This window comes from Micromesistius poutassou (assembly GCF_964030765.1).
Source record: "Micromesistius poutassou genome assembly, chromosome: 11".
NCBI lineage: Eukaryota > Metazoa > Chordata > Actinopteri > Gadiformes > Gadidae > Micromesistius > Micromesistius poutassou.
In genome coordinates, this window is record NC_140281.1 from 19,333,967 (window position 1) to 19,360,086 (window position 26,120).

At 45.8% G+C, this 26,120-nt stretch overlaps 4 protein-coding genes and 1 long non-coding RNA gene across 6 annotated transcripts in view; 1 reads left to right on the top strand and 4 right to left on the bottom strand.

Annotated features, from left to right (window-relative positions):
- sbspon (somatomedin B and thrombospondin type 1 domain containing) overlaps positions 1 to 1,087 on the bottom strand; it is a 6,195-nt gene extending 5,108 nt beyond the window's left edge. The window contains exons 1-2 of one of the 2 annotated variants that reach the window (XM_084475095.1): positions 872 to 1,087; positions 263 to 516 (exon numbers count right to left, since the gene is read on the bottom strand). In XM_084475095.1, the coding sequence (XP_084331221.1) occupies positions 263 to 512 (250 nt within the window). In that variant the 5' untranslated portion in view covers positions 513 to 516; positions 872 to 1,087. Of the gene's footprint in view, positions 1 to 262; positions 517 to 862 lie in introns of both variants that reach the window. The other variant, XM_084475094.1, reaches the window with a different exon arrangement.
- A 9,102-nt stretch (positions 1,088 to 10,189) lies between these two features.
- Positions 10,190 to 13,895, bottom strand: cUnh8orf89 (chromosome Un C8orf89 homolog; the record flags this gene model as incomplete). The annotated part of the gene is made up of 7 exons (XM_084475614.1): positions 10,190 to 10,332; positions 12,072 to 12,130; positions 12,215 to 12,322; positions 12,799 to 12,898; positions 13,257 to 13,315; positions 13,595 to 13,628; positions 13,718 to 13,895. 7 exons carry the CDS (start codon positions 13,893 to 13,895, stop codon positions 10,190 to 10,192), a joined length of 681 nt encoding a protein of 226 aa, XP_084331740.1.
- A 1,244-nt stretch (positions 13,896 to 15,139) lies between these two features.
- Positions 15,140 to 17,855, bottom strand: LOC311355225. The gene is made up of 5 exons (XR_014637398.1): positions 17,583 to 17,855; positions 17,301 to 17,367; positions 16,896 to 17,049; positions 16,264 to 16,360; positions 15,140 to 15,554 (listed from the first exon to the last, which is right to left on the bottom strand). It is a non-coding gene; the product is annotated as an uncharacterized lncRNA (long non-coding RNA).
- Positions 17,856 to 18,868: 1,013 nt separating this feature from the next.
- Positions 18,869 to 22,079, bottom strand: rpl7 (ribosomal protein L7). Its single transcript, XM_084474958.1, has 7 exons — positions 22,047 to 22,079; positions 21,458 to 21,557; positions 20,840 to 21,006; positions 20,477 to 20,614; positions 20,005 to 20,114; positions 19,444 to 19,658; positions 18,869 to 18,910 (listed from the first exon to the last, which is right to left on the bottom strand). Exons 1-6 carry the CDS (start codon positions 22,058 to 22,060, stop codon positions 19,450 to 19,452), a joined length of 738 nt encoding a protein of 245 aa, XP_084331084.1. The 5' UTR covers positions 22,061 to 22,079; the 3' UTR covers positions 18,869 to 18,910; positions 19,444 to 19,449.
- Positions 22,080 to 23,729: 1,650 nt separating this feature from the next.
- On the top strand, positions 23,730 to 25,548 carry LOC311355362 (retinol dehydrogenase 10-A-like). Its single transcript, XM_084475126.1, has 2 exons — positions 23,730 to 24,577; positions 25,129 to 25,548. Exons 1-2 carry the CDS (start codon positions 24,289 to 24,291, stop codon positions 25,395 to 25,397), a joined length of 558 nt encoding a protein of 185 aa, XP_084331252.1. The 5' UTR covers positions 23,730 to 24,288; the 3' UTR covers positions 25,398 to 25,548.
- Positions 25,549 to 26,120: the final 572 nt, after the last annotated feature.

Sequence of the window (26,120 nt, forward strand, 5' to 3'; positions counted from 1 at the left end):
TCTGTCTGTCTGTCTGTCTGTGTATGTCTCTGTCTGTCTGTGTGTGTGTGTCTGTCTGTCTGTCTCTGTGTCTGTCTCTGTGTGTGTGCGCGTGTGTGTCTGTCTCTGTCTTTCTGTCTGTGTCTGTCTGTGTGTTTGTGTGTGTGTGTGTGTCTCTATGTGTCCTTCTCTGTGTGTGTGTGTGTGTGTGTGTGTGTCTGCGTGTGTGTCTGTCTGTCTCTGTCTCTGTGTGTGTGTGTGTGTGTGTGTGTGTGTGACTCACCTGGGCACTCTGTGAAGTAGTCGAAGCAGCAGTCGCGGGTGCGGGCGCAGGTGCGGTCGCAGAAGCACGTCCCGTACACGCGCTGCATGCTCCAGTCGGTGGACAGGCAGCTCCAGTCCCGGCTCTGGCAGCAGCGCCCCGCGCAGCCCCCCGCCACCAGGTGGTCCCGTCCCAGTGAGGCCAGCAGGACCACCGCCACCGCCAGCAGACGGACAGACCCCCAGCCTGACCCCGTCGTCCGCCTCCTCATCGTCCTCCAGGTGTTTGGGGGGGGGGGGGGGGGGATGGGAGAGGGAGACCGGATCAGAAGTCACCACCTGGGGTTACTCCAGGCGAACGTTGAGATGAAGTGTGTGTGTGTGTGTGTGTGTGTGTGTGTCGTATCGTGCGTTGACACTTCCCAGAGTTATTCCAAGAAAAGTGGCCAAATCTCCTGTGTGTATGTGTGTGTGTGTGTGTGTGTTGTGTTCACTCCTTCCCGGGTCTCACACGGCTCTGGCCAGAGTCAGTGGAGTAAAGCGACGCACAACAGAGGGCGGGGGGGTTGGGGGGGGGGGGGGGGGCGGCATTGTACCCAGCGAACGCCCGGAGTGGAGCTACCTGACAGACCTCGCACCCAGGGGAGACCGCGTGGGAGCCGGGAGTCCTGTGTGCGTTTTCAGAGTGTGTTTCAGGTCAGGCGTCTCGTCTGGTTGTGGGTCCGTCTATGCCTGCTCCTCGCCGAGTGCTCTGCTGCCGCTGCGAACGTCTTTGACTGAAGCGACGACACGAGGACAACACGACCGCACCGCTATAAGTCCCATGTCTCTCACGGTGCCCAGCCTCTCCTCCTCTCTCCTCCCCTCCTCCTCCTCTTTTCCCCTCCCTTCCACTGTCACAAACGCACCTCCTCTCTGCTGTGATTCCCTCTCTCTCTCGCCCTCTCTCTCTCTCCCTCCCTCCCTCCCTCCCTCCCTCCCTGTTCCCATGTGAGCCCCTCCCCTATGCCTGATCACACACACACACACACACACACACACACACACAGGAGGAGACAATGAACTTACGGGTGTGTTTCCCCGCCCACTCAAACCAAACACACTCTCTCCCTCCTTTTTGTATCTGTGCCTCGCTCTCACACACTATACGTCTTTGTATCCATCTGTCTATGTAGCTCACAAATATACAAATGGTGTGTGTGTGTGTGTGTGTGTGTGTGTGTGTCTACAGGTGTGTATTCCTTCCCACTTCTAAAACAAACTTTATATCTATCTGTGTCTCTCACAGACCATTGATATATCAATCAATCTACAATCCAGCACTGTATCGACCAATGCTGTTCCCTGTCCTGGTGTGACTCCCACCCCCTCTCTCCACCCTCGTCTCCTGGTGTCTCTCTCTGTCCCGCTGGGTCAAGCTGCTGCCACCTCCGTGCCAGGCCCCCGGCCCGGCTGACTCCGGCCACCATCGGAGCTCTGGATGCCCCAGTAGAGGGAGAGGAATGTGGGCAGGTTGGCAGGGCTCCAGGGGAACCTTGCCAGCAGGGGCCAGCTCAGTAATGCCCCTTAAAACGACCTCTGGTTACCTCCCAGTGCCTTTGATCCCTGCTTCTCTTCTCTTCTTCCCTCCTGTAAATGGATTGTGTCTGTTTGGGTCTTTTTCATCGTTTTTCGTTTTGTACAATCGAAATCACTATAAACGCTGGCAAACAAATCCACTAGAAAGTAAACAGAGATTTGGAAAGACTTTATCGTTTGTAACTTTATTGAAAGAGTATACATTCAAACTGGTACATGTACAGGACCAGTGGATTATTGTTGAGTTACAGAGTAGCTTCCTAATCAACTTATGATACGCCCCACTAAAAGAATAAAAAAAAAACCCTAATGCCTTTTGTTCTCTTAATCTTTCTGTCTCTCTCTTTGTGTTTTTCTCCTTCCTAAAACCCCGCCCCATGCCTATGAATTGGTCAATTGAAAAGCTACGCAAACCAAACAGGGATTATTATTATTAGAGCACGTGAACATCAGCTGGGTCGTAATGCGTGGGCTTTAGCAGGCAGCTGGGAGAACTGGGAAAAATGTCTGCGGCTGTTTGCTCACTGAGCTCAGACGTCGGAAGATGCCTTGAACTCCACCTGGCGGGGTCAGCGTCTGTTTGAACTGCTCTCGCTCTGGCTGGAAGACAAGGAGAGCCTGTACTACACGACCGCCTCGCAGCCCGCGCCCTGCACACACACCGGGCTCCCTGCTAAGCACCACACCCCCCCACTGACCTCTGCAGCCACCATGTTGCACCCACTCTGTAGGAACTGTAAGTTGATGTAAAAGGGGTTGGGGAGGAGTGAGGTTTGGCGAGCAGGCCGAGTCTCGTGTCAGAAGACAGTGATATGGGGCGATGAATAAGAGGCAGGGCAGGGTTTGATGCAACACAATTCGGTTTATTTTCTTATTCTTCCGGTTGATTTAATGCTTTATTTTGCATCAATTGTACTCATCTTTGTGTGCTGCATAAAGGGGATAACAAAAGATAACAATAGAATTAGACATTGATCAAACACATAATTGTCTTTGAACTAGATAGCACTGGTATTCGTTTGCAATGGGGGGGGGGGGGGGGCGGCTGTTGGCTTGTACCTGGAAGGTTGGCGGTTCGAGTGACAAGGTGTCCCTGAGCAGGGCATCTCACCCTAACTGCTCTGGGTGAGCTGGCTGTTGCCCCCTGCATGGCTGACTCCGCCGTCGGTGTGTGAATGTGTGTATGAACCGTTGCTGGTCGCTTTGGATAAAAGCGCTAAATGCTGTGAACGCAATGTTGTTTCTTTGTTGATTGCAGATTGGTCAGTTGTAGAATGTCCCGTCTTTAGCGACTGATAAATGTTTAAACGTCTCCTCTTACATCGTCTCACCCCTGTGTGTCTCACGGTACGACGGACATGAGTTTGGAGTTCTGACGGGGCGGCAGAAAAAAAAAAAAAAAAAAAAAAGATCGTGCAAGGACTTTGAGACCTCGCCCTCCCTTTTATGGAGAGGTTAGAGTTGTCGGCAGCAACTGTGGTGGTGGAGGGCGGGGGGGGATTTCTTTGATTCTCCTCTGGGCCAGGGAGCAGACAGACAGGTCAAGCGATGGTAATGGCCTTCATCTTCGCCACGCTCATGGTGCCACACTAACAGTCTCCGGCAACAGCGAGAGAACGGCCAGATAAGAAACAGAGACGCTTTGAGTGGTTGAACAGAGTGTGACCCTCCCCTTTAAGACGACGATAGAACTCAGTCTTCACTCTGGGGATATTAAAGGAGCTCTTGGTGTGCCGGGACTGTGACTGGAGGTTTGGATTGAGAAAGTGAATCCCCATTGCTTTGTGTCGGAATAGTTGGAATGAGTTTTCACGTTGTTAACCCTATGGAAAGACGTTGGGTTTTTATTCATATCGGTTAGAGTTTATATTCACATCTATCTTTTAACATGTTTTCCTTTATGAAGTTAATACTGATAAACCGCATTACACATCGACTCATTTGACCACCACCACACCAATTATTTTAAACGCATCAGTGTAATATTTATCCTTCTAATGAGACAGTAGAGTGTTCAGTTAAGGGATGTCCTACAGCTAGGCTAACGGCTACGTTTATGCTACTGTTGCTCAGCAACGGGCTAAAGTCTGAGTTGTGTTTTTCTACTCTGACTGAAACCCGCCAGAGCCTCTCAGCAGTCTCTCTAGTGTCAACACACTGGGTTGCATCATACTTGCATTATTGTACGAACCATACTTTTTTGACATTTGAAGCAATGCCGGCACACACACACACACACACGGTACATAAAGTATATGCGTGCACCCGTACATCAAAAGGTGCACTAGATCAAAGAGAGTGATCACATCGGAGGAACCCCCTGACTCCATCGCCGCCCACCCCTCACTTTGCACTTGTCCAAGATAATCAGCCTCACACACACACACGCACGCACGCACGCACGCACACACACACACACACACACACACACACACACACACACACCAAAGCAGAGCACTCTTCCTAGGGGTGCAGGTTTGTGGCAAACTATGAGTGTAATAAAGAGCTTGATTTATAATCCTAATAATGAGTCGTTCATAATCCTCACACCTTACTTAGCCATGCACTCACTGTGGTAGCAGGGATGTCAAGAGGTTTGTTTTGAGTTTGCATGGTGCACACACACACACACACACACACACACTGGAACAGTTGATTGCGAGTGAGATTAATGGCTTTGGACATTCAGTAGTATAAAGGACTGTATGGCGTCCTCTCTCGTAACGGGTAATGAGATAAAGCAGAGCAGATTTCAGCTCCACTAACCCCCCCCACTCTCATCAACATATGTTAACGTCAACGTTAAAGGCTCAGCAACATTTTACATTCCTTAAATAAACCATATTATTGATAGTGAGCCTGACCGTAGAGTAGTCACCGTGCAGAGCCTGTAATTTATCGTTTATAAACACATTCCTTTGCCAATGGTGTCAGCTAACTATGCAGCAAGTGTGAAATCATCAGATTTTGAAATACAAACATGTGTGTTGGCCTGAGTTAGCGTTTAAGCTCTGGCTGCTCGTGGTTCAGAACTCCACCTTGGGCCTTTCTGTCTCACGTTGATGTTCCCCTATTCAGCGTGAGGGGACCAAGCACCTCGATGTGCTTATCTTCAAACCGTATTAGTATATAAGTGTTAGAACCAATAAAAGTAATTTAAAAATAACAAAAATGTATTTGTAAACATATAAGAGTTCATTAAAATTAGCTTTTTCTTTTTTTCCTCTGATAGGCGAGAGTTGTAACTGTTCCATGAATTCTGTTTTTTTGTTCACTGGAAGTGTGTGTGTGTGTGTGTGTGTGTGTGTGTGTGTGTGTGTGTGTGTGTGTGTGTGTGTGTGTGTGTGTGTGTGTGTGTGTGTGTGTGTGTGTGTGTGTGTGTGTGTGTGTGTGTGTGGTTGCGTGCGTGCGTGCGTGCGTGCGTGTGCGCGTGGGTGCGTGTGTGTCAAGCTGCAATTCCTCCCCCCCCAATCAGCTCTTCCACAGGCATGCTTCTGTAAACAAAGTCACAGTCGTGACATAATTTAATGGATGCGTTTATCCAAAGTGAAGTGACTTACAATAAGCACATTATTCAACTTGCAATCCAGAGCAGACTGTATATTGCAGGCATGCAAACTGGTTTGGGGTGAAAAAGGTGAGAATGATGCGTGAGCCGAGGAAAACACAGACCCACTAGGGGGTTCCAGGGTTATACTCCGAGCAGTTAAATTTTATTATTATTTTTTCATTATTAAAAAATGATATATATATATATATATATATATATATATATATAAATATATATTAAATATTTTTTTTAAAAATGATATAAAAAAATTCTTTAAAAAAGAATTTTTTTAAGGGTTTTTTGGACCTGCGTGCGCATGTTTTCTTTTGGACCTGTGCGCGCATGTTTTTTTTGGACCTGTGCGCGCATGTTTTTTTTTGGACCTGCGCACGCAGGGGTTTTTTTTGGACATGCGTGCGCAGGTGCACAGCACAGAGCTCCGGTACCGTTACAGGACAGCGGTGGTTTCTTTCAGCTTGTATTGTATTCCAATTTTAGCAAAAACACACATAACATTAGCTTGAAAGAAAAAAACTGTTTACGTATGCTTATCTTTGCGTGAATTTCGGGATGACTCGTCTGCCAATGACACAAGTTGGTTGTGTTTTCACTGGGGATTGTTGCGCCAAACTGTTTACAAAGGGACACTTGCTTACGACGCAGCAAGCGCCTGCTAGTTGACCTGCCGGGCGGGACGATCAGTACTTCCCCACATAAAGAACTTAGTTCTGATTGGATCGCTTCCCAAATCGTCCCGCTTACATTTTCGTCTCGTTTTTATTCGTTAACGAAAGTGTCAAAAGATTTCGTCGTAGTTTTTGTCATCCTAAATTGATTTTTATTTAGTTATCGTCTCGTTTTCGTCAGACTGTAGGACCCCCCCCCCCCACCCCCAATGTTTTCTCAATGGATCTCCACGAATCACACAAGTGGCCAATTTTGTTGACTTTTGTTGAAAGGTGACTAGTTTGCATGCCTGATATTGTAGTGATCATAGACAAGACCTTAATAGGCTCCATTCAGCCGTCTACATTTGTTTATGTGTAGGCGTGGCTCTGAACAAGCATCGCACCTTTCATAAATACATATGAATATAAAAAGGAGCCTTTCATCTTGTCCTTTTATCTGCGGGGGCTCAGGAAGCCGGCGTGTGTCATTGTGTGCAGAACGGGAGTCGGCAGGTGCGCGTTTGTCTCGTTGTTTACCGTTGTGCATGTGCACGACGACGGCAGTCTGAATGAAACGGGAGCATTCAGCTGTCTGTCGTCATCTCCCATGGCGACACACAGGAAGTGGACCTGAGCCAGTGAAACCGTCACACTGAGGCTGGGGCACGGAGCTAAAGGCCTGAAGCGCCCGGCCCCTGTTGGTCGTATTCATTAACTTCCCTCCGATCGATAACAAGGGGGTCAATACACGTCTCCGTGAAGGCACTTCTTACCACCGTAGGTTCCTTGTCCATTTTTTCAAGCGAGCTGATTGGCTGAAAAGAATCGATCTGATTGGCTAAAAATATATACATATAGTTGAGTTTGGTTTTAGGGTTTGAGGTAAGGGTCAGGTTAGAATCCCTTTGTGGGCGTATAGAGCGGTCCTGCAGGCCTTCTACTGGGAACATGAGGGTTATGATCACAAATAAATATATGTTATATTCTTTATGCATAAGCTTCAGTTCTTTAAAAATAATCTGTGTTCTACTCTGATTTATAGATCAAACCTGAAACATTCCCCTCATGTCTAGCAATAACACATGATTATGATGTGCGTCAACAAAGCAATATCCTTTACTGTTCACAGTCCAAAACCCATGGTGGTCTTATCAATACGGCGGATGTATGTCAATATTTTCCAGTGATAAAAGTTATCTTGTAAGTAAGGGCGGCTGGGGCAAATAAAACATAGCATTTTTGTGGCCCCCGTTGCAGCGGTTCTGACATAACTTCAGGCTCAACGGTGTTGGTATTATGGCAGGGGGACAAAGACTTGACCCGTGGACGCCCGGCTCACAGACAAAGCTGGTCAGATCTGCCGTCCAGCCGCGAAGCTTCTGTTGACAACATATCTGCTCCATCGTGTGCAGACTGCTGTATCTTAGGGCTGTTTAACAAGTCTCTTTAAAGGGATTTCAAACACGTTTCACAACTCCCGACTGAATGGATCAGTCGGTCCGTTATGGTCCCTTATCGTGAAGGAATGTTTATAGGCCGGCAGGTGGTGTTGCTCTGTTTAAATAGAGATACTCAGCCCATGTTTCTGAGGTTCAGACAGCTTTCAGCTTTAAGCACGTCTACCTGAACGCCTCACTTGGAATAGAATAACAAAGTAGCACTGAAACACGTCATTCTCTGTTACAGAGTTTCCACAGTTATGGCTGACATCCATCTCCTTGCATGTCCTCTATCCTCTAACTTTTCCATCACACAACACACGCACAAACCCCCATGTTACCCCGATTTTATTTTGGTTTCAGACCCAGGGAGCATTCCAGGTCAGCCCGTGATTCTGATACAGGGCGTAGGCAGAGTTTTAATTTGGCCGCCTGCAGTCCGCACTTCTCTGATTCCCACTGATAGCCCGCGCTGGCACAACATGAAGTCCAACCAACAGGTAACACAGCCGGCTTATTCTTCACCTCACCCCGGCCGGGCTGGGAACCCGTCGTTCTGCCCGCCCCCCCCCACCCCAGCCCGCTGACACACTATCCCACGCCATCCAGCCGCTCTCACACAGGGAGACGTTACCTCTGTTCTCAAAACACTGTTCATTTCGTATTGCTAAGGGGTTCAAACTGCCATGAACCGTGGTGTCTTCATCCGTCGGTGTTGACACTTTCCTCCATGCTGCCAGCGATGTGCAACGCGCGAGGGTTAGAGTTACAGCTGGCTGATTGCAACCGTGACACCCAGTGAATATATTGGGTTGATTCTATACTAAAGCTTTGATGCGTCAAACATCTTGGTTGTTTCTTTCCGTTCTGACCTCTTTATGCACCTTTGTGTAACTGCCACCTACCAACCATATTTACACATGGCTGACCAAAATGACTGTTGACCAAAATGATTGCAGGTTCTTTGTTTACAGTTGGAGAAAGCCGGCTGAATCCTGGAGGAGAGGAGAGCTGACGGGATCCGGGAGAGAATCCCCTGTCCTTCACTCTGAATGAGGGGGATGGCTCCCTGTGTGTCAGGGAAATGGACACCACTTTAAACCAGGTAAGAGGAAGGGGACTTTTACTCCTTGTCACACTGCTTTGTTCTCCCAGTAGCTTTGGCTGGGGGGGTACTTAAGAAACATTAGGAGGGGACTGTGCTCGACCTTGTTCAAACTTAAATCCATTATCAAAGATCAAATCCGAAATAGAATCAACTGTACAACAATCCATCATCTTGTTGATGTCCCCTTCTGTCGTCATCCATTTAGAGTAGACGCAAAGACAGGACAGGAATATGAACATCTCGGTTTACCATGCATTGACCACGGTTGACTCTTGGTAACATGAATGTGTTCCTTTAGATTGAATCCTCGATTCCTCTGCCCTAGCATCCTATCTGCGATTCGCCCTGTGATGACCACACTCTACACCACAACACACAAACACACCCGATAGCAATCAAGTTTGAATTTACTCAACAAAATCACAGCTCTTAGCTTGGTTTCAGAGGGGTTTACTAGCCTGGGCGACCATTTAGCATACAGGGCACATGTGCCAAGGAAGAGCACTCTGAAGAGCACTCTGAAGAGCACTCTGAAGAGCACTCTGAAGAGCACTCTGAAGAGCACTCTGAAGAGCACTCTTAAGAGCACTCGTAGGCAGTTGGAAGGTGTATCAAGTTGTCTGCAACCAGAGTCGTCTCAGACACGGTCCCAGTTCCTCTCATCATGCATAATGCACGACTATCGCTAATTCAATGTAGTATCTATTATTCACCTCTGCGATTAAATACAAGCAACGAGTTGTAACAACTCAATGGCTCCAATGCTGGTTCTCCTCCGCTCACCCAAAGACAAAAACAGTTACAATGGGCTGAGTGCTCTCTTTGTAACGTACAATGAACAAGAGTATTCAGTGACAGGATTCAGCGGCCTCTTGAAAACAATGCGCTACGTGGGAAAGTGGCACATTGTAAGTTCTGGAGGCATAGCTTTGTGTCTGTGTTGCAGATATGGAATGCATATTTAGATCCAGCGCCATCATTCAGGCATTCAGTAATTACAGCGCCTATCTAAAGCCCATGGTCACACAGAGGATAAATATTCCCATTGATACGGCTCCCACGCGATTTAGCCTACTGTGTGTGATAAACAAAGAATAACAATAAGTATAGATCAACATATATTGACTTCAGAAAAACATTTATTGTTTCAACATGAATAAATGCTGTAAAGTCTGGTTTGTACAAGAAAATGCTAACTGGGCCAAAATTGGATATAATAATAGCAAGTCTGTTCATGTGCAAGACTTGCAATCCAATGTTGATACTGATACAGAGACTGTATTGAAGTAAATATGTAATATTCTTTTCAGGGGATGCGTAAGAATAATCAAGAACAATTCTAGATAACAAAAGGAAAATACTGACAACTACTACCTTTCAAATAAAGAGAAGACTCTACACTAGTTTACAAACACTATGGAGGAACAGAAATTATAAATCAACACATTACGCAACACACTGACACAACTGATATAAAAAACACACAGTTGCGATAAACAAACAAAAACAGCATGATGGCCATCTTTAAATTCTTCGTCCGTATGACTTTGGCACCGTGTGACATGTTTGGACCCGTGGATTCACTGAGATACGGTTGTCGGGGTTATCAGGACTCCTGCTTTCTGTTTTTACTCATTCTCACCAGCTTCTCCTGCCGGGCCGTCTCCCCCTCCAGAGAGGACAGCTCCGAGACCCTCTGGAGGAAGGGGTACGGGGCCCCCGCCACAGGGTCCGGGAAGGACCCCTGACCTGGGGGCCGGAGAGGGGGCCGGAGTCAGGAAGGGAGGAGAAGAGGGACAAGAGGGGGACGTTTAGCCGAATAATGTCACGGCACAAAGTCTACATTGATACAGCATCTGCAAAATGACTAGAAATGTATTGTAGCCTAAAGGCATAACATAACCTTTATAAATAGATATTACATCTAAGATGAGCGACGGGTTTACCACATAACAACAACCACAGAAAACTCCTGAGGTCTGAATTACTGAAAGTGTGTTTGTTTTAGTAGAGGTAGTGAAGGTACCGTTCATGATTTCAAAGCCGTGAGATTATAGGATTCAGAGGTTAAAGTCTGGACCAGATTGTGTCAATATATCGGAGTTCCTTGCTTTCATAAAAAATAGTATGTTGTTTACAGCATGCCAGAATATTCTACGTGCATTCGATAGTTTACATCCCAATCTAAAATCAACGTTTTCAGCAGCTGTTTCTAAGTCGTCCCCTACAGTCAGTTGAACATTTAAACCTATAATTCCATACTGTTTCCACTCCCTGTCCCCTCCCTCATACTAACACATCTGGCGAGCATGTTTTTGCATTTCCATATAGGTTCTGTGATGACGCTCACACACGCTCACACTCAAACATGCCTTTCAACTGCTCACATTGATATACAGAGTTTCTTTCAAGTTCTCCGTCTTGTGAAAGAATGTGAGATCAGCGCCACAGTGACACATTCTGGGACATTCTGGGCATAAAGCTGTCCCTGTCGGCACAGGTCGGCTGCGTCTCACACTCGGTGGGCCCGGCCCGTCCAGAGCTCTGAGGAGGCCTGCAGTGGACACTAATAAGGTGTTGGACTGACAGTGATTGAACCACCTGACAGGTCTGCACGGCAGTAAATCAACGCACGTGGTCAAAGGTCAGAGGTCACAGAGAAGGAGTCATCAGCGCAGGCCGTGACAGGGCCGAGGTGACGCCCCCCCCTGTGAAGTAACCTGGTCGTCAAAAGGCCTCCGTGCTGTTATGTTGTAGCAGGACTTCAGGAGACTCGAGCGCTGATTATGGTCCAACATTCACGCAACGCAACGACCACGCAGACGTGACGCAGTCGTGAACCTTTATGGTTCTGCGTCAGGTTTTAGTGAGCGGACCAATCACAGCCCTTGCGGCTGCGTCGCCTTGACGTGAGGTTACAATTTTTGGGAGGCGCACATCGGGCCCTTGCAAGGCGGGTCCGCAACCCCCTTGCGTTGCGTGAACGTGGGATCATAATCAGACAGGAGACCAGAGTCAGGGGTGGAGTCTTTATGGATATATTCTACCGGAGGAAACTAATTTGTGCGAGTGGATAAAGCCTTCAGAAGGGGATTTTAATCCTTTGTGTTTATGCCATGTCAGGTCTACACGGTGTTGATTTGAACGTACTGCCGGCTGGGTTTCTGTGCCATGGTCGCCCCGATTTTAACTGGTCTGCCATTAGACTGGAGATGTTAACCTACAGTCTGATTTGTGAGACTGCATGTATATAGCGCTTTTCTCACCAGTGGCCACTCAAAGCGCTTTTCAATATTGCCACACATTCACGCACACATTCACACACCGACGGCGGCGTCAAACATGCACAGCGACAGCCAGCTCGTCAGGAGCAGTCAGGGTGAGGTGTCTTGCTCAAGGACACCTCGACACTAACCAGCATCCTTCCGGTTACCAGCCAACCCGCTCTACCTCCTAAGCCACATGCCGCCCCTGGTGAACTGACTTACCTTTTTGAATATCTTTGATCTTTGTCAATAGATTGTAGGTGCGTTGATTCACTTTAGGCCTACGAGAGAACAGGGGAAAGGGGGGTGAGACAACATGGATGAAGCCCTGATTCATAACTCAATACACTGATGTGAAGCATTACCTGTTTAACAGGCAATGGTCCACGGAGAAGGTGTTCCTCTTGTTGAGGACCAGCGCAGAGGGTAAGAGGAAGGACGGGTTTGTCCCGAGGCTGTAGCCTTCACAGGAGCTGGGCAACAATAAATGGAAGAACAAGTGAACACAAGATGCATACGTTTTCAGTATGACATTGGTATGGTAATTCACAGATACACCTAAATGAATGGGCTCCATTATGAACTATATGGATATAACTATATGAAATACACCTCAGACATGCCAGGCGACACTATGATATATTATGTCTGTGCTACTAGGTCTGTATCATGTCACTGAGGACCGTGCAGGTTATATGTTCACGGGCGGTAGTAGCTCAGGAGGTAGAGCGGGTTGGCTGTTAACCGCAAGGTTGCTGGTTCGATCCCCGGCTCCTCCCAGCTGAGTGTCGAGTGTTGTGCTGTCCCTGAGCAAGATGCCTCACCCTAATTGCTCCTGAAGCTGAGCTGGCTGGCTAAGCCGCCATCGGTGTGTGAATGTCAGTCAACACTGTGAAGTGCTTTGAATAAAAGCACTATATAAATTAGGAGGACCATTTATGTTCAGTACCCGTGGGGGGGGCCGATGGGCTGCAGGGTTCCAGTATGGTGAACGTGATAGTTCCTTGGCAGGGGTGGGATCAGGGTTCTGGTCTGTTGTAACTGATCATCTGGGAGAAACTATTAATTATACACCAATATCTGAATGTTTTCGATTCAGAGTGATTCCAGACCATAATATGCATATTTAGAGAGATCTGTTCATAATTGATTGACGGGTTTAGACGTGCTAAATGTAAAGCATGCAAATGTAGGTGGTCAGCTGACTAATGCGTTCCCCTAATACCGGTACTGACCGATGAGGAAAACGACTCGATAGCGCCACCTACTGGATGTTATAATCCATTACAATCTTTAAAAGATCAACTCAAGATGAATTTATGAAGGGAGACATGTTCGACTAACGCGTCCAAAAAACATGTCTAATTTATATTGAATAAAATCAGGAATAAAAAAAAGCGTTCTTACATGTTTTGTCAAACAGAAAATGCCTCCCGCCGGCCTCTGGTCTTTTTGTTGTTAGGAGACTTTTGGTTAAATTTGGACAACTATAATCAAAAACCGTAAAGAAAATTTAAATTCATTTGAAAATATATATTTTGTTACTATGAAGGTAGAATAATATATAGCCTACCACACTACAAACGTCAATTTTCTTAATTTTTTTTCTTCCAAACTTAAAATAGTTCACCAAAAATGAAAAAATCTATTAAGGGGGCGGGTCCGTGTTCCAGCCACGCCTCCCATTGGTCACATCCACAATTAAAGTAATCAGTTGATTGGCACCACACCTTTACTTCACCTACCCGTCAACACGGCGGCGCGATCCGTCCGTCGACTCTATAACAAAGGTCAGCCTCATTTTAACCTCCCCTGTTAACGAGACATATCGATGCCATTCATAATGGTTCAATCTCCCCAATACTCACTGGCTAAACTGGGAATGTATGGCAATGTACTCCGCGCGGGCAGCATGGTCTGCGGGACGTTGCCCGCGTCCCTCGAGCTCTTGATCATCGCGCTGACGTCACCGAGCGACTCGGGGCGCTTCGGGCTGCAACCCGAGCGCCTCTTGGAAGGCGGTGGAGGGGACACTCGAAATGTCATCGCCCGACGCCATACGAACTCTGACGTCGTTCACATGGTGCCGATCGACGTTGAGTATCGACTACCGATGACGCGTCTGATCCATCGATCCGGGCTGTTTCAGCGGATGATTTTTAGTAGCGTGGACCCGCAGCTCCGTGTGCCCTGGCTGCTCGAGACTGGTGGAGTCAGACTGCGTTGCTATGGCTACGGACCGTACACACTACTCTGATTAAGTGATGCTTCTGCACACAACTGGTCCAATAACAAGACTAAATTATGGTCAGGTTAAGTCAGGTGAGGTTATAAGTTATGATATGCCATTTTCTGCCATTAAAAATAAAAGCGGTTTATACACTTCAGTATTGCTGCCATGTTGATCTTCCCACAGCCACTAGTTGGGCGTCAGTCCCAACATGCAGGCTGTATCTATACTAAGGTGACCAGATTTCTGGGACAAAATTCGGGGACATTTTGGGCTCAGCGGTGTAAAAACCTCCAAACGTGTAGTGTTTTTGTCATAGAAAACTAAAACGGGGACACTGCCCCATCCCCCCTGTCGGACGGGATTGTTGCCGGGAGGGTTCGGGATTACGGACGGACGGGATTGTTGACGGGGGGTGTTTGCGGGACTTGAGAGAGTCGCTGTGATGTCGACAGCACAGAGCTACGGTACCGTTACAGGACAGCGGTGGTTTCTTTCAGCTTGTATTGTATTAAATTTTAGCGAAAAACACATTAGCTTGAGAAAAAAAAAGTTTAAGCATGCTTATCTTTGCGTGAATTTTGGGATGACTCTTCTACCAATGACTTCAAGTTGGTTGTGTTTTAACCGGTGATTGTTGCGCCAAACTGTTTACAAGGGACACTTGCTTGTGACGCAGCAAGCGCCTGCTAGTTTACCTGCCGGGCGGGACGATCAGTACTTCCCCACATAAAGAACTTAGTTCTGATTGGATCGCTTCCCAAATCATCCCGCTTACATTTGTCTCGTTTTTATTCGTTAACGAAAGTGTCAAAAGATTATTTTTTTATTTAGTTATCGTCTCGTTTTCGTCAGACTGTAGACCCCCCCCCCCCCACCCCCAATGTTTTCTCATTGGATCTCTACGAATCACACAAGTGGCCAATTTTGTAAAAAACAAAAACTGCGAATTTCACCGAAAGGTGACTAGTTTGCATGCCTACCATAAGGAACTTCCAATGTGGGCCATAGTAAATGTGACAAACACTGAAACAATTTGTTTTTGTACTTTTTATTTCAGTTAAAATCCTGCAAAACCTGAAATGGAGCCAAATAAAACATTCAGTATACAAAAAAAAAATACTGTGGTCACAAAAAATAAATCCAAACTCTTAATCAAACTGATTAAAGCATTTAGCTTTTCAAACATGATTCCAGATTCACAACATTCAGCAAGACACTAATGACCAGGACGGGTTTTCAGACAAAATTGGCTTTCAGCTTGGATTTATTTTCACCAGTCGATAAGATGGGGGGAAAAAACAAGTGCATCAATAACAACATCTTACCAGGAGCCATAATGCGACCGGTGACCAAACTAGTTGAGGAGTACTGTTGGAGCAGCTCCGCCTCATGTCTCTAAGTGTATTAGTGGGCTACATCTCATCAGCAGATGTACATGATGATGGCCCTCATGCAGACAAGGCCGTCGTCTCCTGTAGAACGAAACACAGCGATGTGGTCAATACAAAAACTTTAATTTAACAAATTGGTATTATCTTGTTTCCAACAACTAGGCTGTTTTAGGTCTCCACATACAGGTGAGTTCAGCTGGATTTAGTTTCTCTACAGCTGAATAAAGCATGATAGTTTTGGTTTGACACAATTGGCCATTTTCTTTGGTTTTTCACCATAGTCGTTATTACAGGAAGGAAAGTTGTGCATCAACACGTCAGGCAGTAATTTCGCATCGACTTGATGAGAAATACTTGGGCTATTCTCAACAGATAGCGCACAAAAATGAACAGCAAGAAATATTTGAGGGCAAATGTGGTTTCAGGCAAAAATGATTATTTTCAGCTTTGTTTTCACCATAGTCGATAATTTGGGGGAATAAAAAATCTGCATCATTAATTTCAAATTTTAATTAAGAGGATTACACCCCTTGAGACCCATCATCTCAGACACAAATCATGGAAGTTGCATCAAGGACATTCACATAAACCTCATCTGTTTGTCATACCAGAGTTGAGCTATACCTCAATCTGTTGATATCTGTCCATATAATCTGTCCATATTTATAAATAATACGGGCGAGAACACAAACTTACTAACTTAACCTACAAAGTTATGGGTTGAGGGACTACATGACCATGTAAAGCATGGTTAAGAAGAACATTGTCACAATTGGAGATGTGGCCTTACCTTCAATGCAACGCTCTGCAATCCAGAGACTGATGATGGAACAGAAGCTTGACCATCACAGCTGGGATGCCTTCGATCTGGGCAGCCGCCGTTGATGCTGTTGAACAGAAGTAGGCGGTTAGCATAACACTAAAATAATACATGTTCTCAGTCTTTTTCCAAGCGGTTTCATAAAATTTGGCTTATTAAACAAATTGTGTTTCCATCATAGTCGATCAGCCGGGGAAAGAATGTTAATCATAAACCACCATGCGTTTCTTTTGTCCATTGAAGCAACAGAATAAGGCCATCAATATAAAAACACATGGAGACGTCTTACCCTCTGATCCTGAGTCCGACACTCCCTGTGGTACACCATTGCCCGTTTTCTCCTGGTCACCTCGAGTCTAAAATCAGACAAAAACAAGATGCCTTGAGTACATGAGTATATGGACCCATGACGCTAAAATTATACATGTTCTCAGTCTTTTTCCAAGCGGTTTCATACAATTTGGCTTATTAAACAAATTGTGTTTCCATCATAGTCGATCAGCCGGGGAAAGAATGTTAATCATAAACCGCCATGCATTTCTTTTGTCCATTGAAGCAACAGAATAAGGCCATCAATATAAAACCACACGGAGATGTCTTACCCTATGAGCCTGATGACAAAGGTCAGCTTGGGACGTAGTTTCCCACTTTGCGGGCGGTACGGGCTTGGCGGACTTCACGTCTGTACAGAGTCCTGTACTCCCTGTGGTATGCCTCGGCCCGTTTGTAGATGGGCTTCCTGGTCACCTTGCGAGTCTAACACCAGACAACAAAAACAAGAGGCCTTGAGTACATGTTTACGAATGGCCAACCTATGACACTAACATAATACATGTTCAGTCTTTTTGCACGCGGTTTCATAAAATTTGGCTTATTAAACAAATTGTGTTTCCATCATAGTCGATCAGCCGGGGAAAGAATGTTAATCATAAACCGCCAAGCATAACTTAGTCCATTGAAGCAACAGAATAAGGCCATCAATATAAAAACACATGGAGACGTCTTACCCTCTGATCCTGAGTCCGACACTCCCTGTGGTACGCCATGGCCCGTTTTCTCCTGGTCACCTCGAGTCTAAAATCAGACAAAAACAAGATGCCTTGAGTACATGCGTATATGGACCCATGACGCTAAAATTATACATGTTCCCAGTCTTTTTCCAAGCGGTTTCATACAATTTGGCTTATTAAACAAATTGTGTTTCCATCATAGTCGATCAGCCGGGGAAAGAATGTTAATCATAAACCGCCATGTATAACTTCTGCCATCAATATAAACAGATGTCTTACCCGGTGATCCTGATAAAGGCCAGCGTGGGCTTGGCGGGGACATAGAAGTTTCCCGCTTTGCGGGAGGTACGGGCTTGACGGACTTCACTCAGGTACACCTCGGCCGTTTGAAGATGAGCTTCCTGTCACCTTGGGAGAGTAACAAAAACAAGAGGCCTTGATGAGTACATGTGTATATGGATGGACCCATGACGCTAAAATTATACATGTTCAGTCTTTTTGCACGCGGTTTCATACAATTTGGCTTATTAAACAAATCTTGTTTCCATCATAGTCGATCAGCCGGGGAAAGAATGTTAATCATAAACCGCCAAGCATAACTTAGTCCATTGAAGCAACAGAATAAGACCATCAATATAAAAACACATGGAGACGTCTTACCCTCTGATCCTGAGTCCGACACTCCCTGTGGTACGCCATGGCCCATTTTCTCCTGGTCACCTCGAGTCTAAAATCAGACAAAAACAAGATGCCATGAGTACATGCGTATATGGATGGTCCCATGATGCTAAAATTATACATGTTCCCAGTCTTTTTCCAAGTGGTTTCATAAAATTTGGCTTATTAAACAAATCTTGTTTCCATCATAGTCGATCAGCCGGGGAAAGAATGTTAATCACAAACCACCAAGTACAGCCTTTGAAACCAGTCACGGTTTGGCATAGGCAAACCATAAAGGCCAATATTCTCCTCACAACACATGGACATCAACTTACCCTCTGATCCAGACGAAGCTGTTGACCGAGATTCCAATCAGCCCGGTCATATCCCCAGGTGAAGGAATCAGCAAGTGTAGAGCTCCCAAATAGTCTTGAGGAAAATTAAAAACAACTTCAATGGGTACAAGTGTATACAAAATCGACCAACTAATAAACTGATAGTATAAACTAGTCTTACCTTCTCAGCCAGCATCTTCTGGCTGATCACAGCCCTGTTGCTGAAACTCAGCCAACATCTACTAGATGCCATTTAGACAAGACCTTTCACAAGTTGCAGGTAGACTAGCGATAACTAGGATTACGATTTCAATCGAGTAGTCAAGTGGCCAATAGATCCAGGATCCTCTGGTACGGTGACCCAAACATTAACCATCAGTACAATTTGGATAGCTTTTAGATACCATGTTGATTTCCTGCTCCCTCCATTATTGTTACATGAATCCTGCCAATTCATCCTGTATTACACACAAGCCAGGCCAGGGTGTCATTTGGCCACGAATCCTGATGTTGGGAAGACCACATCTGTCCTGAGACTCCATGACAAAGAATGACGCAGACACCAGAAAGTTCTTTTGTATTTTTATTATACAGTTCCAAATCCTGCAAAACCTGTAACAGAAAAAAGAAAGTTGATTAACGTCAGTTTACTTTTGTCAAAGAACACTTTTGTGATTCAGTTCTCAGCTGCACATTTATCTTATGACAGATGCCTTAAATCAAACAAATACATGTTATGTTATAATGCTGCAACCCTAGTAAATATTGACCTAATGTCCAAGTGGTTTCAGACAAAATTGGCTCATTTTCAGCTTATCTTATCAATAATATGGGGGAAAAAAAAAATGAGTCATCCTTGACCACATCTGACTAATAGCCATCATTGACTGATCAGTATCTCTATAGCTAGACTGGCCTGACCCATGTGGAGTTGACATTTACCAGACACTTTTATCCAAAGCTTACTTACAATAAGTACATTTGTCATAAGATGGAGAAACTGTCGTTCCAGTAAGGATGTTCATAGAACTAAGTGCAAAGCACTAACAATCGCTAGTTTAACCCATTCCCCATATACACACAACACAACCAAGTACTATAACTAAGTTTGACATACAATAAGTAACTAGTGGCCGGTATCTCACCATAGTTTAGTTCATCCTCCTGATCATTCTGTTGATCTGGTCTTCCCTGTTGCCAGCGTCACCTCCCTCCACAAAGTGTGTGGTCTTCTTGTTCATGCCACCGCGGGGTGAGGAGAGCTTGAAGGGCCACAGGTAGTTGTTGGCGACCTTGAAGTTCTTCCCAGTTGTGAAGATCTCATGGATCAGATCCTCCATGCAGATGAGGCCATACTTGCCTGATGAGGAGAAGCCAACATTAAACCCGATGCAAGGAAAGCTTTACGACTGAAATCATAAACAGGTTACAGGTTCATTAACTAGACAGTTTCTCTACAAATGTTACTGGTAAGCAGACAAACTTGTGCACTTTTATTTACTGTTAATGTAAATCACTACAATCATCTTGATGAGCAGAGTGAAATGACATGTGGAAAAAAGCTGAGCATCACTAAACACATCATGAAGTCATTACTGTACCATCTCTTCCTGACTATTAACCCTATTTAGTATTGAATTTTTTACACATCGATATAATGTGCATTGGTTTATGAACAACATCCATACTCTGATGAACTTATTTACCAAGGGTATTCTCGATGAGGGAGTTGTCTGTGATGGCAATGCGTTGCTTGTTAACCTTGCCGAATCCACGCTTGTAGATGAGCTCGCGTACAGACTTCAGGTTGGGGTATCTGAGCGATAGGCACATGAGGGAAATCATTACAATCATCTTCAGATTGAACCAAGAGTCATACATATACTGCCAAAGGAGTGGTACCATGCAAGACTGGACATTATGAAGATAGTCTCAAAAACATGTGAAATCTGAAGAAAATGTGGTTTCAGACTAAATTGGCTTATTTTCAGCTTGGACTTCAGTCAATAAGATGGGGGGAAAAAAGGTCATCAATAATATTACACATGAGACGGTCGACTTTGGGTCAGTATTGAGAACACTGAGCATACCTAATAGTTAAAGGTCAGGGCCATGGCCCAGTCAAAGCATGCGAGCACCTCAACTTTAACACTGCAATGCTGGTTGCTGCAGTCTTACCCCCATGCAATGTAGGGCTCTGCAATCCTGAGCATGTTGATGGATGCCTTGTTCAGCCTGACGAACACTCCGTTGAAGATCTGGCGGAGACGGAGCAGTTGCAGCACCTTGCGGACCTTGGGGCTGACTCCATTGATACTGTGAATCAAAGTTTCTGATTAGGTTCAGAAATGATGCAGCTTAATATAAACAGTGCCCTCAGGCAAGTGGTTTCATAAATATTGGCTTAATAACAAATCTTTTATTCCATCATAGTCGATCAGCCGGGGAAAGAATGTTAATCATAAACCACCATACATAACTTTTACCCATTGAAGCAACAGAATAAGACCATCAATATAAAAAAACATGGAGGTGTCTTACCCTCTGATCCTGATGACGAAGGCCAGCTTGGGCTCGGCGGGGACGTAGAAGTTTCCCACTTTGCGGGCGGTACGGGCTTGGCGGACTTCACGTCTGTAGAGAGTCCTGTACTCCCTGTGGTACGCCTCGGCCCGTTTGTAGATGAGCTTCCTGGTCACCTTGCGAGTCTAACACCAGACAACAAAAACACAAGAGGCCTTGAGTACATGTGTTCATGAACGGCCGACCCATGACTACACCGTCTTCGGTGTGCATGGACAAAATCAGTGAAATGTTATATGGCTGCACACTGTTGCACTGCCAGGGAATACCAACCGTATGTCCAAGTCAAACACTGTTTCAGACAAAATTGGCTTATTTTCAGCATGGATTTCACCAGTCGATAAGATGGGGAAAAAAGTAGTGCATCATAAACCACAACCAACCAGAAGCCAACATTGATCGGTTAGTTTAGTTATCTTAAAGAGTGCAACGGGCACCAGGACTAGGACAGATCATGACATGTGCTGGCTCAGTACATGTGTTTACGAACAGCCGACCCATCACTACCCTGTCCCCGGGTGTGCATCATGTAGACATCCGTAGGACCGTCCGTCCAGGCGCCATGTGCATCCTCACCTTCTTCTCAGCGAGCATCTTCTTGATGCGGACGGCCTTCATGGTGGCGAAGGCCTTTCGCCTTTTCAAAAGGCTCTCAGGGACCGCCGGTACCTTTTTTCTAAGGGAACATAAGAGTACATTTAGCACACTTACAGTACAGTGGATAAAGCAGAGGCTCCTCGGGGCGGAAGAAGACGCCACGTTGATGCGGGGCAGCACCGCAATCAACATGGTTAGCCTAGCATTAGCATTCTACGAGCAATTCACCGGCAACTCGTTGTCACGTATGTTAACTAATTGTTATTAAAAGATACCCAGTATGCAAACATTTTAGCAACTTGTATACAAGCCACGATCGGTAGGAGATCGAGAACACGTTTAGTTAAGACAGTGTGGAGTCCGGGCATGTTGGGTGAAGCTATTTGGCTACAGGCAGCAATAGGTTAGTGGACATTAAAACTCTTATTCTAAAACAAAATCATCCACAATATATGACGGCCTAGCGAGGATGACTACTAATTAAACGTATAAAAGGATGACGAAAACGCCGGATGGCACTTTTAAACTTAGATGGACATGGATTTCAACACAGAGGCAAAGTACTCACTCTGCGTCCGCCATTGTATCCACCGAGAAAGAGAAAATCCTGTCTGCGCATGTCCGTGATAACAGAGCGAGGACCCCGGATGTTGCCTCACGCGCTGCCTGAATCACACGGCACTTTTGTATGGATTTCTTTGGTATTTTTATTTGGTATTCTTTTTTTTTTTAATGACCGAATTGCACACAAACATGACACTTACTCACTCACTTATCTTACCAGGCTTAAATTGAATTGGGTGAAACAATATTATGTCGAAGGAGTTCTGAGGAATAACACAAATATAGGAAAACATATTACTTTTTTATGTTGGATTATATAATTTAGCAGTTATGTTAAATGAAACCATAAATTGAATGAAGGCTAGGCTTTTTCATTCGGACAAATACAGAGTTATCCTTCCTGAATCATGAATCAAGAACCTCCTGGAGCCTGCTTCCCTCAGGCAGGTCATGTTGTTGCCATGCGCTGAAGAACCAGCTGATGGTGATTCTTGAGACTTTACTGAAGAAGCTCAAAGTATTGTGTGGTGCAGTACCTCTTGTTACCAGCAGATGGCGTCAACGCTTCACTCTGCTCTCGAACATTTCTCCAATTCACGCCACAATATGTTTCAAGAGCACATCCATAAATCACAGTGGGCCAAAGCATAGAGTATTATTTACATCAAAGGGTGCAAATTTAGCTTATTGTGACACTGAGTGTAAATTAAGAAATATGGGTTCATAACGTGTTGGTGATATCATCACATAGATTACTTAGTACATATGAGACCGATCTGCAGTGAATTGACAGGAGTAAAGGGCTCTTCATGGTCCCACATTCACGACGATAGGGATCATTTTACCGCAATTATTCATATATTGGTTAACTGGCCTGATGAATGAGGCATACTGTTAAAGGCAAAACATGTATGCCTATATGACGAATAATTTTAACTTGGACAGGCCACTTCCCATTCTGTGTAGGCTATTGTAAATGGTTAATAAATTGACCTTTCTCCGTATACCACCATGCCACCTATTTCACAATACATCTGATCGTAGGCCTAAGCCACAGCAAACTGGACGTTCATTTTTAAATTGCCTCTTTCTTATTATGTCATCGAATCTCGAATATAACCATACACGTAAGCCTAACTCTGGTCACTGCGACAGCTGCTTGCTGTTTGGTAACATTCCCATGAGATTAAGTTTATTAATGCTTTAAGCCTATTTTATATTTTAAACATAGGATTTCTGTCGCTATTAAAACCACTTTTTTTTAAAACCATAAATCATTTTTAATCAGTGACATTATTTGATCATTGATCAAATTCAATATAAATAATTTATTACGTGACGCGTTGGCCGAGACCTATATAGAATATCCTAAAAAAAAACAAAAAAAATGCACGGAATGATGACCAGAGACTACAATCAGTTATTTAGAAGCTCTGGAAAAAAAAGCGGATTCCACCAAATTACGCATAACGGCGTGAATGGTCTCATTGGTCTTTCCCATCACAGTCCTCCTCCTCCTCCTCCTCCTCCCGGTGTGTGTGAGAGTGTGTGTGTGTGTGTGTGTGTGTGTGTGTGTGTGTGTGTGTGTGTGTGTGTGTGTGTGTGTGTGTGTGTGTGTGTGTGTGTGTGTGTGTGTGTGTATCCGGCCGCTTCCCTCTGATAGGCGCTCCTCTCTCCGGGTCGCACCGCGGACGGCTGGACAGGATAAAAGCGTGTGAGACGCGGTGTGAGTTTAAGATGAGTAGAGAGGAGTAGCAGGGAAGTACAGAGCGAGGGATCAGATCAGAGCGAGTACTGACAGACAGGCAGACAGACAGACAGACAGACACACAGACAGGCAACAGGGCATAGACAACAGAAGCAACTCGTTGAGACTGATACGTGCTAGTGACAACTCCACTGTGTGGTCTGATAGGAAACCTTTTTGGAAACATGCTCCTGATTGTGGGAAACTTCCATTGATCCGTTCCAGTGTGCAGCGATAGCGTGCGAACTCTGGTGTGTTAGGAGCTGCCATCAGCCCTGATACATGATCTGCTATTTTCGCGTTTTCGGCATTTAGGCAGATTTTCAGAGACTTGCCCGGCTTGGCATTGCAGTTTTCGTGGTACTATTCCCCCAACACGTTACACTGCTGTTAGCCTGCGAGACCAGAGTGGACTCTCCGATCAACGCGTCCGCTTCCACCGCGATCTACCAGAATCGATCACTTTTCTTCCCCACTTCCTGCTCGGCTGATTTTCTGGATGAGGATGATGATCATCGCGGAGTTCTTCATGGTGATTTTGAAAGTCCTCTGGGCTTTCGTGACCGCCGGGGCCAAGTGGGTCGTGCGGCCGAAGGAGAAGAGCGTGGCGGGACAGGTGTGCGTGATCACCGGCGCTGGCAGCGGCCTCGGGCGGCTCTTCGCGAAGGAGTTCGCTCGGAGGCGGGCGGTGCTGGTGCTATGGGACATAAACAGCCAGAGCAACGAGGAGACCGCAGAAATGGTGCGGGAGATATACCGGGAGCTGGACAGTCCCATGCCTAAAGACGGTGAGTGCACTGGGGCTATTTCTGGACTTGGAACTCTTCGCGTCTTAATATTTACCCCTGGTGTCAACAATACTTGTATATCCTCACGTTATCACGCCTGGGGATGTGCATGTGTGCACATATTTCAGATTTATAGTTCGGGTAGCCTATCTAAGATTTTGTAAGATGCCACGATTCTTTTTTTTCTCGCACGCTTCAATGATTCAAAGTTCAACTTCCACGCACACATTATCGTCACTGAACCACTGCCAGTATGGCTCTTGCATCGGCATGGTCATATATTCCATTTTAATCTTGTAGGCTACTTGGTCATTTATTTTCAAAAGGTTCCGAACCGCCGGTCCCAAAACACGCTTAAAAACAAAAGGTTTGCACCATAACATGTCAAACAAACAAGTGTTATGAAACTGCACCACCCAACCTGTGTGTGTGTGTGTGTGTGTGTGTGTGTGTGTGTGTGTGTGTGTGTGTGTGTGTGTGTGTGTGTGTGTGTGTGTGTGTGGCGGGGGTTGAACCCGCGTCCGTACTGATGCGCTCTGATCCCCCCCCAGGGCCGGTCGGAGGAGTAGAGGAGGTCCCGCCGTTCCAGCCCCAGGTGTACACCTACGTGTGTGACGTGGGCAAGCGGGAGAGTGTGTACATGACGGCCGAGAAGGTGCGCCGCGAGGTGGGCGAGGTGGACATGCTGATCAACAACGCTGGTGTCGTCTCCGGCCACCACCTCCTGGAGTGTCCGGATGAGCTCATCGAGCGCACCTTGGTGGTCAACTGTCATGCGCACTTCTGGGTGAGTTGTTGTCACCGGCGGCGTGAGAATTAAAATGCATGCGATTTCAGTAGCCTATAAATGATTGCTGTATTGTGTACTGTGGGCTGTTTGAGAGATGTGAGTGTTTATAATTGTCTCTTAGTCAACTAGACGTCTATCTGCCTCAGCGGAGTTTTCCATGAGCGTAGTGTTATCAACTCTGTTAACCAGCGTGCCAATATCGCAAGAATGTTTCCATTCGGACTTGCATGCCTAAGGTGTGTGTGTGTGTGTGTGTGTGTGTGTGTGTGTGTGCGTGTGTGTGTGATTTTATTGGCACGGTTTAATACATTATTGGAGGCCCCCTTTGCAACAAATCTGTTGCACACACGGTGTTTATTCTATTAACGCGCTGTCCACGCCCCTGAAATCTTTCAGATCAGAATTATTACAAAGTCAGAATCCAGTCGTTGGGATTCTCATTAAGGGGGGGGGGGGGGCTGGCCAAGGCTTGGAGTTCTGTTCCGTTGTTTCTACGGTTACTTAAGCGGGGGGTGGGGTGCAGATGAAAGAAGAGCCTAATGAATGGTGACATGCAGAATGGGAGGATGTGGTTCATTATAGACACAAGCTGCATGAATGAATGAATGACTGACTGACTGAATGGAGCTGAGGCTAACGGGGACCTGTGTGTGTGTGTGTGTGTGTGTTTACACACACACACACACACACACACACACACACACACACACACACACACACACACACACACACACACACACACACACACACACA